At 42.8% G+C, this 16,507-nt stretch overlaps 1 protein-coding gene across 3 annotated transcripts in view; it reads right to left on the reverse strand.

Annotated features, from left to right (window-relative positions):
• The window catches only part of LOC119695744 (3'-5' RNA helicase YTHDC2-like), a 29,861-nt gene extending 20,157 nt beyond the window's left edge, over positions 1-9,704 (reverse strand). Inside the window, exons 1-7 of one of the 3 annotated variants that reach the window (XM_038124817.1) lie at positions 9,378-9,704; positions 9,019-9,109; positions 7,351-7,547; positions 5,396-5,592; positions 4,576-4,742; positions 1,680-1,782; positions 354-510 (exon numbers count right to left, since the gene is read on the reverse strand). In XM_038124817.1, the coding sequence (XP_037980745.1) occupies positions 354-510; positions 1,680-1,782; positions 4,576-4,742; positions 5,396-5,592; positions 7,351-7,547; positions 9,019-9,109; positions 9,378-9,558 (1,093 nt within the window). In that variant the 5' untranslated portion in view covers positions 9,559-9,704. The other 2 variants (XM_038124818.1, XM_038124819.1) reach the window with 2 other exon arrangements.
• Positions 9,705-16,507: the final 6,803 nt, after the last annotated feature.

Consider the following 16,507-nt stretch of genomic DNA (forward strand, 5'->3'; position numbering starts at 1 on the left):
CCAGAAGTAGAATCTACTGGACTATACTAATAGATATCACATTCTTGGAAATCCTAGGGTCTGTATTGCTATGCAGACCAGCATTTTAAGAACCTTTTCCTCCTTGAGTTGAACGGAGGGGACTAGGACATCCTTGCATTTACAGACTATCCACTGATAAAAAACATTTCCTATGATGTAGATGCAAATAGTTAAGAAATAACAAACATAAGCAAACAAGGAACAACCACTGCTGGTAACTGTAAGTGCATTCATCACGCGCCTTTACTCAGAATGGTTTGGTACAGCTCAGTTAAGATCAAGGAGTCTCAGGGCAGGTATACTAAGATTTAAGAGCTTACTCATGTACTTACTGTGTATTACTGGGCAACATCCAAAATACCTAATAAAGAGGTCTGCATCTAGAGCAGCACTAGAAAGAATTAGTTTTACATTAGCTTGGCTTTGCAACACATCTCTCAGTTTTATTAGCAAGAAGTCACTGAACCGATCCCTCTCATGTACTTCATCCTGTATGACAGGAAAGGAAAACAAACAAACAAAAAAAGAACATGTAAACATCACAGATCCAAGATCATAACTTTTCACAAATATTATTTTTTTGAAACTAAAACATGTAATTTGGTGGTGCATTGCTGAGGTATTAAAATGCTCAAGTTTAACTTTAAAAGGATTTTTTAAAAATACATCCAAAAGTAAAAAAAGTACTTCAAAAAGTTTTATAATGGTATCAGAGTAGACTGCACTGTAATGCACAACCCATCACAGACCTTCATTTCAGAGATCAAAAAGAGCATCTGAAATTTCTCTAATTCTTGCACTTGAATCTCATTTTCAAGATAAAGCCACAACTGCAAATCCTAACATCTTATTTCAGCAAAATTATCCTTCAAAACTGATAAGAATTTAAAAAACTGTATGATACCACATAACGATAAAAAAGATTGATTTCTTAGATCAAATCAATCCTGCACCAAGCTTATAACTAAGGCAAATGTCTGCCTAATCATCTTTGCCTATCTTCTGTTTCGTTTTTTATTCTGAATGTATGGATCAAGAACAAGATTTGCAGGCTGAAGAATGCACAAACCATTCTTCTGCTTTTTTCCTCCTCAGTAAACAGACAGCCACCTAAACTTACCGTGGTTTTTTCTCTTTCAGCAGTGGAGAACTTGCAGTGAACATTCTGGTTCCACTGACTTATCAAACTCCACAATAGGAAGTTCACATAATCATACATGAACACAAATCATTTGCTAGAAATTAGACTACATTTTATGTTAAAACATTGGGCAAACAAAGGGACTGCAAACTTGGTTCTGCAAAATCAAGTACATGATAACAGGAATTCTGACACACTTGTATTGAACCTTTCTGAGGCTTTTCTGCTGACAGAGGAAATTCAGAAAAATTCTGACCTCTACCCTCCACAATCACATCACAATTCCAAAATTAACTGTTGACAAAAGCCTAATATGCTTTTACAAGAAAAAATACAACACCAGAAAAATATGCATATCACAATAAAACAATCAGTAACTCTTTAAAGTTAATTTAGATACTCACTTAACAAAAACACCTTAAATGTCCATCAAATTAATACAGAAAACTAGGGATTCATCTTCCAATTAAGAAACAATACATACTGCTCCATCTCACATGAAATACAAGATCCTTACCACAATAACATGTGTCACGGTTGATAGGGTGCTGTCTCCGGCCATCAACGTGCGAAGCAGTACACCATTAGTGCAAAAGGTTACCAGTGTCTTTGGAGAAACCCTAGTGAACAATGAACAAAGATGCTTCTGGTTTTTTCACCATTTAAATGCTTCTAGCTTTCCACTGTTTACTGAAAATTAAAGATTGAAAGGCTCCTCACCAGAAGTGGAATCACAGTTCTGTCACCCAAGAGCTCACACACAGTATTTGTTCATTAACTATGCCTGTTTCCTAAGAGTTCCTAAGGTTTCTTAGTGCTAATGCTCAAAAACTTCAGACAAGTGATCAATTAACAAGGAGAGAATAAGTTTTTTCTACATTAATAGGCCCGTGAAACTGAATCTAGAAAACCTCGCCATGCTGTATTAGTTTACTGGAAAATTCAGTGTAGACTGCCTTGAAAAAACAGATTACAATTCTTCCAAATACCCTCAGATATAGTCTTTGTCTACATGTAGTAGGCTGACCTTGGCTGAATGCCAGGCACCCACCCCAGCTGCTCCATCCCTCTCCTCCTCAGCTAGACAGGGAGAAGGAATTCAACAAAAGGCTCAAGGGTCAAGGTAAAGACAGGGAGAGATCACTCACCAGTTACCGTCATGGGCAAAACAGACTTGACTTGCACAAGTTGGTTTAGTGTATTACCAATTAAATCCAAGTAGGATAACAAGAAATAGAATAAAATGTTACAAAATCTCCCCCCAACCCCGCTCTTCTTCCCAGATTTAACTTCCAATTTTCTCTAATTCCTACCCCTCAGTGCACAGGGGGACGTGGAATAGAGGCTGTGGTCAATTCACACCTGCTGCTCCTTCCTCCTCACAGTGGGGATTTCTCACACTCTTCACAAACTGCTCCAGTGTAGGTCCCTCCCATGTGGTGCAGTCCTTCAGGAACAGACTGCTCCAGCACAGGACCCACATGGGTTTACAAGTCCACCAGCAAAACCGCTCCAGTGAAAACTCCAGTCTCTGTGGGGCCATACGTCCCGTCAGGAGCCTGCTCCAGAACAGGCTTCCTACAGGGTCACAACCTCCTTTGGGCAACCACCTGCTCTAGTATTAGGGTCCTCCACAGGCTGCAGGTGGACTGCTCCACTGTGGACTTCCATGGGCTGCGGAGGAACATCCTCTCACACTATAGTCTTCACTACAGGCTGCACGGGAATCTCTGCTTTGGCACCTGGAGCACCTCGTGCCACTCCTTTGGCACTGACCTCGCTGTCTGCAAAACTACTCCTCTCAAATATTTGCAATCCTCTCTTTGTGCTGCTGCTCAGATTTTCTTCTCCAATACATTGCTCCGGAGTCATGCTCACTGTTGCTGATGGGCTCAGCCTTGGCTAGAGGTGGGGCTCTCTTACAGCCAACTGCCAGAGGCTTTATTAGACATATGGGAAGCTTCTTCTCACAAAAAACACCCCCCTCACTACCAAAACTTTGCCATACAAACCCAATACGCTATATTTGACTGAATCTCAAAGAAATAAGCTGAACCTTTTCAAATGCTTTGATTTTTCAAGAATCTAAAATTCTTTATAAGTACCCACTATGTGTGGCAGTGCTAGTTGTGCAAGTAAAAACAGCAATTACTTCCTCCAACACTGACACTTTAAGTACTGAAAACTTCCACAAAAAACTGTAGAGTACTAAACAAAGGAACACACATATATATGTCTCTATTTCAAGTATGGAATTCTTTTTTCACTTCAAAAATACTCTTATATGTTGAATTCACAGAACACATACCAGATGGAAGTGCTTTACTTTTCTGATCTCTCTTTTTCATCAGCCTTCTATGAATCACCCCTACTGTCTAATAGACACTAAAATATAAAAAAAACAGATTTCTGTGTTACTGCAAACACTTCCATCCAACACTTTTTGGCAAGACAGAAACAGTGCCATCTCTCCCCTCTGCTCTTTCTCAAGTGAACTCTTTGATTCTTCTGCACTGCTTCCAGTAATTCTTCCATCTGACCTATACTTTGTTTTTCTTCATTCAGCATAATTCTTCCACACAATAATCATCCACCTTACTTGCAATTCATCTTTACTTGCTCTTCTAATCTTCTAATGCTCTTCTTCTAGCTTTGTGACCTTCGGTATGCATAACAAAATTCTTCACTTGGCTTTGCTGTTCAAGTGCATTCATTTTCATTAGAAATGTCCTATCTTCATCCATATAAGCAACATAACCAGCCATACCTTTTGCCATCTTCCTCTCATTTGTATCCCAGCTGCTTCCCATTCCTGAAAATCCCACTATTTACACAAGTCAAAGATTTTAGAAACCACACACAATCTTCAGACTTTCATCCATCCCTGCCGTGTTTTAGGAGCAAATTCCTCAGGTCATCTAGAATTTTTGCTTTTGCTTTAAACACAAAAGATGAAACAGAGTAAATTTAACCCAAAGGAGATGGTTAAACCGCAGCATCATTGCTCACTTTACAATTTTGTTTTCCCTCTTCTGTGCCCTATAAACCGTTCCCACATAGCTTTTGTCACAGCATGCTGGTCTTCCTAGCTATTTTCAAATCTTGCAGAACTTTTGGATTTATCAATGTTAAAAGTAGAGAGGACAAGGATATCCACACACGTACTCCCTAGAAGAAATCAAGAGAAAGCACTTGCAGTTCAGTTCTATAGAACAGCTCACTGCATGAAACTGCATAATACAGGACAAAAACCATCCTTTTCAACTCTTATTCATTACCCAAAATAACACATCCTACTTATCCTACACAGTGATATTTTACTGGGCTGCAACCCAAATACACTGTAGTTTAAATAACCAAGACATAAAACACCAATACCAGATCAACTGACTTTAAAAAAATGTCATCAGTACCTGCTTTCTAATCGGATCTGATAACCAACTGTCTGGCCAATCTTTTCTCCTCTTTCTGCTGCCACTCTTTCAGCCACAGCAAGTGCTGCCAAACGTCTTGGCTGAGTGCAAAATATACGGCAGGGAGTTCCATTTTTGTGACAGTCATCAAGAATAAACTGGGGGATCTGCAAAGAAGTGGTTTAAATGTACTTTTTAGTTTAATAGACTCATAACTTTTTTATCACAATGAAACCATTTAACCACACCTCAGTATCATACACCTTGCAAAATTACTCACAATAGGATTAGCATTGCAAATGTACCTGAAGTGGCAAAAAAGGCCACAAAAATCAATTTCGTCTATTAAGTTTCATCTCTTTCAAACAAAACACAACAACAATAACAACAACAACAACAAAAACCCACCAACCAACCAAAAGCTGAAGCTTCTCTCCCCCACTTCAGGTAAATCTATGTAAAAAACCCTGTAGACCATCTCTCATTGTAACACAATAATACTCCAGACACTAGAAACTAGCTTTGGAAGGAAAAGGGTATACAAAACTGTAGCTACTTTCCCTTCAATATTCTACAATTATTTTAAAGAATAACTGATATCCATCAGATAATTGTGCAGAATATTTTATGCTTTAAATATGTATCTGCTGATTTAGTACTGCAAAAGCAAAAACGTTAACTGGAACACTAGACCTTGAACCACACAGGAAAACAAAATCCTTAGAACTAGAATAAAAAAATTCCTTATTACAGAAATATTGCAGATTTGGCATCAGCTTGGTATAAATACTCTTAGGTTTTTTATTTCACTAAAACGTACCTGAGTAGTTTTTCCTGATCCAGTCTCTCCTACAATCAAAACAACTTTATGGTCCTTTATTATTTTAACAATTTCTTCCTGTTTTTCAAAAACTGGTAGTGAGTGCCTGAAGGAATCAAGCTCTGATTCCCCTCTCCTCACAGGAACCTGGGGGATACCATCACTAAGTCGTCCACTTGTCTTCATTTCTTTGTTTTCTGTGAAAAGAAGTCAATAAATTATAAAGGAAGGTCACTAAAACACTTTAAAATTGTACTTAAAAATGAAGACTTCTGATTTTATTAGCATCCCTGTTGATAAAGTGAGAAACCCATGACACATTTAAAAGTCATTTTAACGGTAACACATCTTGTTAAGGTGCTTAAAATAAACAGTTAAAGGATTTTTTACTTTCATAGAAATTTTAAACTGAATTATCACAGTACGTTGCTTAAGTTAAAAAAAAAAGGCATGAAAAGCTTAAAGATAAATAGAAACTAAATCTGAGAAAAAAAAGCCTTGGCATTTGTATCTGTTTACACATTCCCATCTCAAGAGCTTGCCTGCATAAATCCACCAGATAGTTAAACACTTCAGCTATTCCAAACTGACAAGTGCGTTTTTCAACAAAAAGACAAGTTTACTGTGATTAAGATGGCTTCTTTCACATCCTTACTTTTAGTCTTTTAAGACTCCTTTCAGTCAGTCTTACATAACCTCATAGCCTAGTCCATAAGATTTGTCTTAACAGGTACTAATTGAAACATGATGTATTGAGAGCCCTGGAGCCACACAGCAGTGTGATGTATCAGAAAGCAATGCTTAAGTAGCTAAAAAACCTGCAGTCTTCTGAGGAGGCTACTTCAATGTCAGTATGTTAAATGCTACTCTGTAATTCCTTAAGACTTATTTTCCAGAAGAATGAGAAGCTCGCTGTCAATGAAATTTTAATGCAATTATATAGGCATAATGCAATTACTTAATGCAATTAACAGATTCACGTCTCAAATTCCAAACACTGTTTTGCCAAGGCAGACACAGACTAACACATTAAAAGAGCCAAAGACCATTCTGGAGATGTAAAGAAAGATAAATTTTACACTATTCATTAATTTATACCCTACATCCCTAAGAAATTGCTTTTTGGTACTTTTATTATAATTTCCCTCTGTTCACTAAACAACCCTATTAAACAAGTGAAAAAACTGAGAAAGAAAACTAGCACAGGGAGCACTTAAAGAATTAACACAATGAATCAGAAATATCCATTTAAACAAGGCACGCTGCTATGTTCTTCCTTCACTACACCCAGCTTTGTACACAGAAACACAACACAACTTTAAGGCAACAACCATGTTAAAAGCATTAATTAAAATACCCATCTTCTACCAGAAGTTTGTCTTCCAGAGGACTTCATACACTCTAGAAATCACAAAGTTTACATAATAGCCCGAGTTTACTTAGCAGCTCTTACAGACTGAATCTAATTTAGATGACAAAACAAAATATGAATTCTTTATTTAATCAACAACACGAATTCCTACAGCCACAACAGGCAGCCCTATTTTCTCTTAAGGGTATTCTTACACTGAGTGATGAAGACAGGTGAGAACACCTATCTCTCTAATCTTACCCCATGGAACTTGCAGGAATCCACATTTCACAACTGTATTTAAAAAAAAAAAATCTGGCTGAAATTGTCTCCAAGAATCAAAATTAACTTGATACAGGGGAGACATTGCAATGTGAGTGACATGACTGCCTGAGCGTCTTATGACACGGGTTTTAAAAGACCCTACATTAACAACTACAAGACAAGAAAATTATTAGGTGGGTTTAGAAAGAAGAGTGTCAGCACAGAAGAAGAGACAGAAAGCAGAGGGATTTGTTTTGGAGTTGGGTTGTGGGTTGTTTTTTCAGTAATAACAGGATAGTGTTGACTGACAAGTTCATATCACAAGATACACTGAACATACCAGATTCAACAGCGTATGCATTTCCTTGTTCTGTCTTTGGCAGAAGTTCTGTTCGTTCTTTATTTGTGACAGGAAAATTTCGAATTAAAGTACAAACAGCATGTTTTGTACCAGGAGTTAAGGCACAAGTCATTACTGCACGTTTTAGTTCTGATCCATCCTTTTTTCTGACAGTTAGGTATCGATTTGCTCCTTTTCTGGGAGAAAGGAAAAAAGGCATTTCAGGAATAAGCAAACTAGCTACGTCCATGTAATGATCTTTTATAATAATTCTTTCAAGATGATTTCCAGCTTATTTTCAAATATAATGTCATAACAAGAATCCTCCAAATAATGTCCTAAGGAGCATAATGCAACATTCACAATAATCACCATCAAAAGCTGCTTTTATTCATGCGAGGTTGTGCAGAACAGACACCGCAGACCTCGAACGACTTTGCACCGGTTATCACTGCATTTGTCTCCCAAAATACAGCCAGCTCTACCAATCATTTTATCAATCAATACTAAGAGTTATGATAGCAAATTGACTTTCAGACTAACTTGAAAGATTCTGAAGTTAAAAATTAACAAATAGGCAGAATAGACAAAAAAGCTCCCTGCTAGTGGCATTCCGAGCCTTAACAAAATCCAGAAAAACGTATCAGATCTCAGGATGTTCATTATCAAAGATTTATTATGCAGAAATAGAGCCAAAACACTTAACCATAACACTGATCCACTTCTCAGACTGAACTCTTGACATCAAAATGCAAAGAATTGTTGTAAATGGATGTGAAACTGAACTAACTTGTGCCTGGGCCACAACTGCCACATCAACACTTCCAAAACAACTTCTCAGGGTAAGAACAGAAGGTCACACTAAGAGCCCAGTGACCTGTCCCTGGCAAGAGTGGAAGACTGGTGTAGGTATGCAGGTGCTGGCAAGGGCAGCTTCTGTGAGGAGAGGCACAGCCACCTCCAGCAGCCCCTGGTAAAAATTACTATGTCCTCTTTACATCCACATTTCAAGTACTTACATACACTCTTGAGACCTCCCTGAGCCTTGTCTTCTGCAGGCTGAAAAGTCCTACCACTCTGGCCCTTTCTGCATAGAGGAGATGCTCTATCCCCTTCATCAGGTTGTTGGTCCTTCACTGAATTCTCCTCTCACCTCTAGGTCTTTGTCCTCCTGATGATCCCAGCCCTGGACAGACGCAACACTCTTGCTGTAGCCTAAGCAGCGCTGAGTAGAGGTGAACCGTGGCCTCCCTCTGCCCGCTAACAACACTTGAACTCTCTACTATGCTTCCCAACAGAGCACTCTTTTGAACATGCTACTCCAAGTTGTACCTGTCAACGCAGGAGATTCTATGCAAAACCTTTAAAAACACATTAGCGCAGGGAAAAAAACCAGGAAAGATCTTTATGAGAAGGCTTTCTTATGCACATGAAGTCCTCAAAACTGCATTACAAACTAGTACGTCATGTGTTTTTTCACTCAGACATCAAGCAAAGCACAGAGACACTTATTTTTATATTTCCTTTTTAAAGTTTCCTGTCTAGTACCATTCCCCATGACACTGCAGGACAAGTTACAAACACAGAGAGTTTTAACACTGATAACGAAATCCCATACATTTGCACCAGAAAGAGAAAATAATACATAAAAGTAAGAGTCAAACTTACCCCTTACTCTTCGATATAAGTCCAAGAGAATGACAAAGCCGGTGAACAAACGCTCTTTCGGTTCTAGTGAAAGAAGACGGAAACTCCATTTCTGGAAAGAGAATTTTAAAAATAAAAACGTGAGCACAAAAACTCAACGGGCAGTATCCCCGACGTATGACCTCGGCGCCCGCGAGTTTATTAGTCCCCAAACCCACCAGGCTTCCCGTGCACAGCGGGACGCTGGCAGCGCTGTCCCCGGGCACCCGTGCGGGGCTCGGCCGCCCCGGGGCAGCGCGGCCGCCCGAGATGTTCCTGCCCGGGAGAGCCCGCGGGCCCGGCTGCCCGCCCGCCCCGCTCCGCGCGGCTCCCCCACGCACCCGTGTCCTCGCCATAGCGGAACCGCTCCAGAGCGAGATTCACCGCGATCTCCACCTCCTCGTCCACACGGATATCCCTCAGACCTTTGCCGCATCGGCCGCGGCCCGGCGCGGCGGGAGCGCCCGAGCCCGCTGTGCCCGCGCCGTGCTGCCGCGGCGGGATGTTCCTGGGCCGCGACATGGCTCCGGCAAAGAGCGGGGCTCCGGCAAAGAGCGGGGACCACAGGCGCTGCCCCCGACGCAGCAGCGGGGCCGGGCGGGCGCGGCGCCGTGACGTGCGCACAGCGCCGGGCGGCAGCGGGCGGAGATCGCACCGGCGCGGCGGCTGCGGGAGGCGGAGCCGGCCTGCGCACGGAAGGAAGCGCCTGGGGTGCTTCTGTGCCCGGCAGAGTCTGGAGGAGTGTGTCGTGGAATCGGTGTTGCGCAATAGCGTCACAGTCGGCCATGAGTGAAGAAGCAGCGCTGATACCTCTCAGGTATCATGCGATTTCATTGAATGACGTTACGTGTAGGTGATCATATCGCAGTCCTCAGCCTTGTTGTTTTGAATGTTTTACGGAGTCATCGAGATTCTCTTTCTCTCTTTTCCGTCTTTATTTCTCTCCTTTCTTGTTATGTCTTGGCAAAGTATGGCTAACATATTCTACCCCTTGGTCTGTACCAAAGTCTGTGGTGAGGACTGGCAGGTTGTTAGTTGTAGAAGTTGAGACCTTGTTAGCCAACATTAATGCAATTATGTAGAAGTACTGGAAAGGCTAGTTGCTGGATTTTAGGACTGTATAGTAAAAGGATAAAAGTCTAAAAGATGAAACATGTGGACTGGTGTCTTTGTTGAAGGGAGCAAAGAATTTACAGCGAACACCACATGCCCAACCAAATGGGTCGTGATATAGTCAGGCAGGGAAGTTTTCTCAACAGTTTGGCAATCCAAATGGAACCCTAGGCTACCACCTTCATAGCCTCCCTTATTCAGACATCCAGCTGCTGTGGAGTTCATGGGGAACTGCATGAGTTCACCCGAGATCTTTGAAGCAGGGAGAATACAAAAGATGAATGCTAAAATTCCCCAAGTATATTCAGCATAAACTACAAGGCTCTCAAATTATTTTTAATATGTTTCTCTAATTATTTCAGACTTTTCCTTCTTGCAGCATTATGTACATGGTTGGTGAAGTTAATTAGTGCATAGAATATGGGTGCCCAGCCTGATCAGCAAAAGGCACACCTAAAGGGGTTCTTAGGGTCTCTCCCAAGTTGCACAGGGGACTGAGGTCACCTGTAAGGTGTGCGGGGGAGATTGAGGTCTCTCCTAAGGCATGTGGGAGCTGCAGTCCCCTGTAAATCATGCAGGGGGTTTGGAGTCCCTAGTAAGGCATGCAGGGGCTGGCGTCCCTCAAAAGGCCTGCAGGGGGATTGAGGTTTAGGGTCAGCTGTTGAACTGGGGTCAGTCAGTCCTAAACAACAGGCAAAAGCTGTTCGGAACAGATTAGTGAACAGCTGTTCAGAACAGGTTTGTGGTCTCTGATGCTCTTCACCAACTGGAGCGGGGAGAAGAACTCAGATGCCCAAATCCAGAGTGGCACAGACGGGTGTTGCAAGGCACCCTGTATGCTGATGTAACCCATCCCAGAGAAGCCATCAGGAGCTGCAGGGAGAGTTCTGTCAGCGCCCAGTGAATGCTCAACAGCCTGTGGCCATCCAGGGGAAGGGAAAGTCCATGTCACACTATACCCATATCCACAGCAGGTCTCCAAGTTGAACTGTCCATATCCTAGCATTGCTCTGTGAACTTTGACGGATGATTTGAGGGACTAACTAAGCTTGGTATAGGAAGAAAAGATAGGTAGGAGAGTTGTTTAAGCATTTAAAAAGATTAAGTAGGAAGCTATTTAAAAACCTGCGCTGTATCATGTGCAAGCAGCCATGTTTTAGTGTGTTCCTTGAAAACACTTCAAGAGTTTTATTTTGCACCTAACAAATAGGCAATTGGTGCACAGAGGGACCACATCTCTGGAAAGCACACACACTGAAAGAGTTAGGCACTCTACATTGCAGTGTGCACACAGTCTCTTCCAAGAGGGGGACCCATAAAGATCTGATGTAGAGGTACAATCATCTTCAAGCCATGTTTGTGACTATTTCATTGTTGTGGTGTAACTTTGAAATACCGTGCCAAAAGGAGGTTCTTCAGAAGTTATGCTGAAGTGCTGCTTTATTTTTTCTATGTGCATCACTACTAATTGTAATAATGGTGGTAGTTCTGTATCTATGTCAAAAAATAGTTATAAACCCACATTTTCCTACATGTACATTTATTTTAAGTATGAGGATGGTAAACATGCAAATAATATTAGTAAGACTTCTTCCAGAATATGGAGAACTGTTGCAGTTGTCTGATAAGATTTGCTATTCATAAACAAAGGGCATTCTCAGTGGCCTGTTTTACCGGTGCGGTTACAGGAGCAGGAAATCTTTTTAGTATTCAAAATAATGGTATATCTATTCACGTGGGGGATTCCGTTCCATTTTCTCACAGGAGGATAATATGCAAAGAGTACTGCCTGAGCAAGAAACTGTCTCTGTTGCCTAGTGTTTTGTATTGCCCCTTTGATGAAAAACAAAAGGAAAAGCTGCTGTTTAAAAAAAAAAAAAAAACCAAACAAAAAAGGTGAACGAGAAAGTGTTTTTACCTTTAGGAGGTATGTTAGGTCCCTTGAATCTGCAGAGACTTCAGCATTTACATTGCACTGCAATTAAGATGCAAAATTACTGGAATCAGCGCTTGTTGCACGGGTCATGGAAATAACTTTTCATAAGAAAATTGTGACGAGAAAGAATGGTTGCTATTCTAGACTGTGTTGCCCTAGCAGAAAGGGAACAGAGTGCATCTCCATCCATGTTTCAGCTGTGTCAAAAGGAAATTGAAGTATTTAGACTGTATTTTGGGGAAGGGACAATAAACGATAACAAAGGCCATAATTAAGCTCCCACGTCTGATCACAAAAAGTAGGCTTGAGGTTTTCTCAGAGCTGTGGCATCTGACATCCACAAATTCCTAGGTTAGGGGAATTGACTAAGTCTTTGACTGAGACAGCTGGGAACTTAAGAGAATAGCTGGTGGAGAGGTATGCAGAAATTAGGACCTCACAAGAGATGAATTGCAGCTACATACAGTTGCAGCAGGAGCACCAGCCAGTATTAACTCAGTGGCAGCAGCAGGAGGAACCCAAAGTTCTAACACCACAACAGACACATAGATGTCGCATCTTAACACCTTTAATCCAAAAATCTAATAGCAGTACCTAATGATGGAGAAAAACCATCACCAATGTGAGCAAGTGATACACATTTCAAGTAAAGCAGAATATCAGTTCTGACAAAGAATATTTAGTCACTCTGGCTAGATGGTTTAATGATAAAACCTATAGAGGGAAGCAGGCAATATTTATTCAAGTACAAAAAATATGGCCAGCAATAGCCACCACAGGAATTTAGCTCCAGGAATTTATGCCACCACAAAAGAGAATCACAAATGGCTGCCCGACTTGACGTGAGTTTTCAGGTAGCAGACTGAGCTCACAGTTAGGAGGGTGACCATGGACAGATTTCCATTCTCAGGGAATGCAAAGAGACCCTGCAGACATGCCACCTGTGCCTGGGTGGTAGTAGACCAGCTGTCAGGCTGGGCAGAAGCTTTTTATTCCAACAAAAAATACTTATTCAGGAGGAATAACAGAAGCCTGCTTAAAGAAATCAGTGCTCATTTTATAGCAAATATGATACCAAAATTTTCCAGACAGAAACTTTCTACAAGAGTTTTGAGTATTAGAAAGCAGGCATTCTTTATTGAAGCATGCTGATCACTCAGAGGACCCTTCCTCTAATTAATTGCCCGGAGTGTTGCGTAAACAGAGGTTTTATCATACACACTGATTTACATAATCATTAGCTCTTCCCACTTAGTTGATGTGTAGGTTTTACTTTATTTTACATTGTCACACCCCTTATTGGAAGTCCTTATATGGTTCTTTGGGGCTTATCTTCCATGGTCTTCAACACCTGGTGTCCTTTCTTAGGTGGCTGCTCCTTGACCCCCACTTTTGAGTAAGCATAATATTGTTTATAACTCCTGCTTTGTCAGCCTTGCAGAGCTTAGCTGGCATCCTGCGTCTCTCTCAGGGCTTCTGTTTGATTAAGTTACATCCTATTTTGATTCCTCCAAGGCTATCCTGTTCTGTTTTACTGTCCTTATCAAATACAATCAATCAGCTTGCTAACAACACCAAGGTCACATACACATTCATGTATTCACACACAATCCCCATATGAATCATTTATTTAAAGAGTCAGCCTCAATGATCATTGTAGGTCCCTTCCAATTCCGAATATTCTCTGTGTGAACTTACATCCCAGTTAAGGCCTGTTAGATGGTGACGAATGCTTGACTCAGTATGTTAACAAGTAGAGAAGGATCAGTCTCTTGATCAGGAACTGACTTTTCAGGATCCTTTGTGGTTTCATATCAATAAATATTTTTGACCTGTGACATTCTTGTTAGCCTTCATACTGTTAAGTTTGTTACTTGTTACAATGCTGTGTGTAAGAGCAGTGGGTAAATGCATTGAAATGGTTTTGTTTCCCTTTTAGTATATTAGCAGGTATGCTCAATGCAAACATGTGTGTTAAGATAAGTGTTAAGATATCTAGTCAATGCACATAGCTCAGTGTGCAGCTGCAGTGCCAGCTGCACGTTGGGCTCTGACTGGCAGGAATTTTGCATTTTAATAGTTTCCTTAAAAAGGGTGAGGAAAAGTGATCCCAAAAGTTTCCCTAAGAGGAAAGCTGTCCTATGGGTTGGGAGAGGCCAGAAGCCGCTGAATATTTCTATTCAGATGGCCCTGAGAGTTCTTGGGATTAGTAGTGCGGGGACTTCCAGCTTTGTGACCCAACATTGTACCAGCGAGAAGACCAGCCATTTTCCAAGAGAGAATCTCGCCTCCTCCATGCCTCTCGGAGCTGGTTTTGCAGCAGCCTGAATCTGGAGCGAGGATTTCTCTCTCCAGTCCTTAGAAAGTGCCGGATTTGAGTTACGAGGTTACGGATGGAGAGGCTAAAGTTATTTGTCATGCCTTGACGGGCTGGAACAGAGAGGAACAGAGACAATTCACAGAATGACTGGGTTGGAAGAGACCTTCAAGATCATCAAGTCCAACCCATGCCCTAACAGCTCAACTAAACCATGGCATCGAGTGCCACATCCAGTCTTTTTTTTTTAACACATCCAAGGATGGTGACTCCACCACCTCCCCGGGCAGGCCATTCCAGTACTTCATCACTCTTTCTGTGAAAAACTTTTTCCTAATATCCAACCTATATTTCCCTTGATGCAGCTTGAGACTGTATCCTCTGGTTCTGTCAGTGCTGCCTGGTGAAAGAGACCAACCCCCACCTGACTACAGCCACCTTTCAGGAAGCTGTAGAGAGTGGTAAGGTCATCCCTGAGTCTCCTTTTCTCCAGGCTAAACAAACCCAGCTCCCTCAGCCTTTCCTCACAGGGCTTGTGTTCCAAGCCCCTGACCAGCCTTGTTGCTCTCCTCTGGATGTGCTCAAGTGTCTCAACATCCTTCCCAAACTGAGGGGCCCAGAACTGGACACAGCACTCAAGGTGCAGCCTCACCAGTGCTGACTAGAGGGGAAGGATGACCTCCCTGCTCCTGCTGGCCACACTATTCCTGATACAGGCCAGGATGCCATTGGCCTTCTTGGCCACCAGGGCTCACTGCTGGCTCCTGTCCAGCCAGCTGTCAACCAGTACCCCCAGGTCCTTTTCCGCCTGGGCTTTGTCCAGCCACACCGTCCCCAGCCTGTAACGCTGCAGGGGGTTATTGTGGCCAAAAGGCAGGACTTGCCACTTGGACTTAATTAAACTTCGTCCTATTGGACTTTGCCCATCCATTCAACCATTGCAAGTCTCTCTGCAGAGCCCTCCTACCTCCCAACAGATCGACACACACTCCCAGCTTAGTGTCCTTCGCAAATTTACTCAATACCCTCATCCATGTCATCGATAAAGATATTGAACAGAACTGGTCCCAGCACAGACCCCTGAGGGACATCACTGGTGACTGGCCACCAGCTGGATGGAGCACTGTTCACCAAGGTCACAAGGTCAGAGCCCAGACCTTTGGGGACCCCAGGAATCTCTCTAGTTATGGCAGCCCCACTCTGTCCCATCCCACCCAATCCCAGGTCTTCCCATGTCCAGAAGGCAACTGGAAGTAAGAGGATAAGCCCAAGTAAGGTGCTTGCCATGAATACCTCATGTGTCTGTTAAATCTCTGTCTGTTCTGCCCACCACCCCCTTGCAGACAGAGCAGAGCCCTGCCAAGGATCTTTCATGCATTCACACCTGTCCCTTCTGACATCCCACTGCTCACATTGATCCTCACAGGTGACCTGGAGCAATTCCTGCTGCCTGCTCAAGTGGCAGCTGCTGAGCACTAGGGACATCAAGCTTGTCATCACCCTAGTGGTACAGCTCCCCAACACCAGTGCTGCCAGCCTGGCCACATGTTCTCCTTCCCTTGACAGGGCTGAGCCATGTATAAATGACAAGGGCAAGGGTGGCAGAGGGTGGCAGGGAGTCCTAAGGCATAGTCAGAATACCACAGTCACTGGGCTGAGTGCTGCTGCTGGGGCTGGGGCCAAGCTACAGCAGGGCAGTGAGGGACCCTGAGGGTTTTGGCTCACCAGTGAGCCTGATGGCTGCCTCTCGCATGGACTTCTGTGGGCTCTGCAGGTACGTCACGGACTGGCGCAGGTACTCATCTGCTCTGTCTCTGTCCTCTTGCAGCTGAAGAGAGCACAAGGGGACAGAGGGAAGGGTTGGCATTTTCTCTTCCCCCTGGACGGGCAGCCCCTGCATCCAGGACTGGCATCCCTACATGGACACTCCTGATGGCCAGCCAACAGCTGGGTTGGAGGGAGCAGAGAGCTGGTTACTCCACAGGGACCCTCAGTGCTGTCTTCATGCCAAAGCACAGGTGGGCTTGGGCTCTCTTGGCAGCCTGGCTCAGGGAAGCACAGGAGCCTGGAGAAGCGCCTGCTGGGCCACATGCCAGATGGGATTA

Source organism: Motacilla alba, chromosome Z, assembly GCF_015832195.1.
Source record: "Motacilla alba alba isolate MOTALB_02 chromosome Z, Motacilla_alba_V1.0_pri, whole genome shotgun sequence".
Lineage (NCBI taxonomy): Eukaryota > Metazoa > Chordata > Aves > Passeriformes > Motacillidae > Motacilla > Motacilla alba.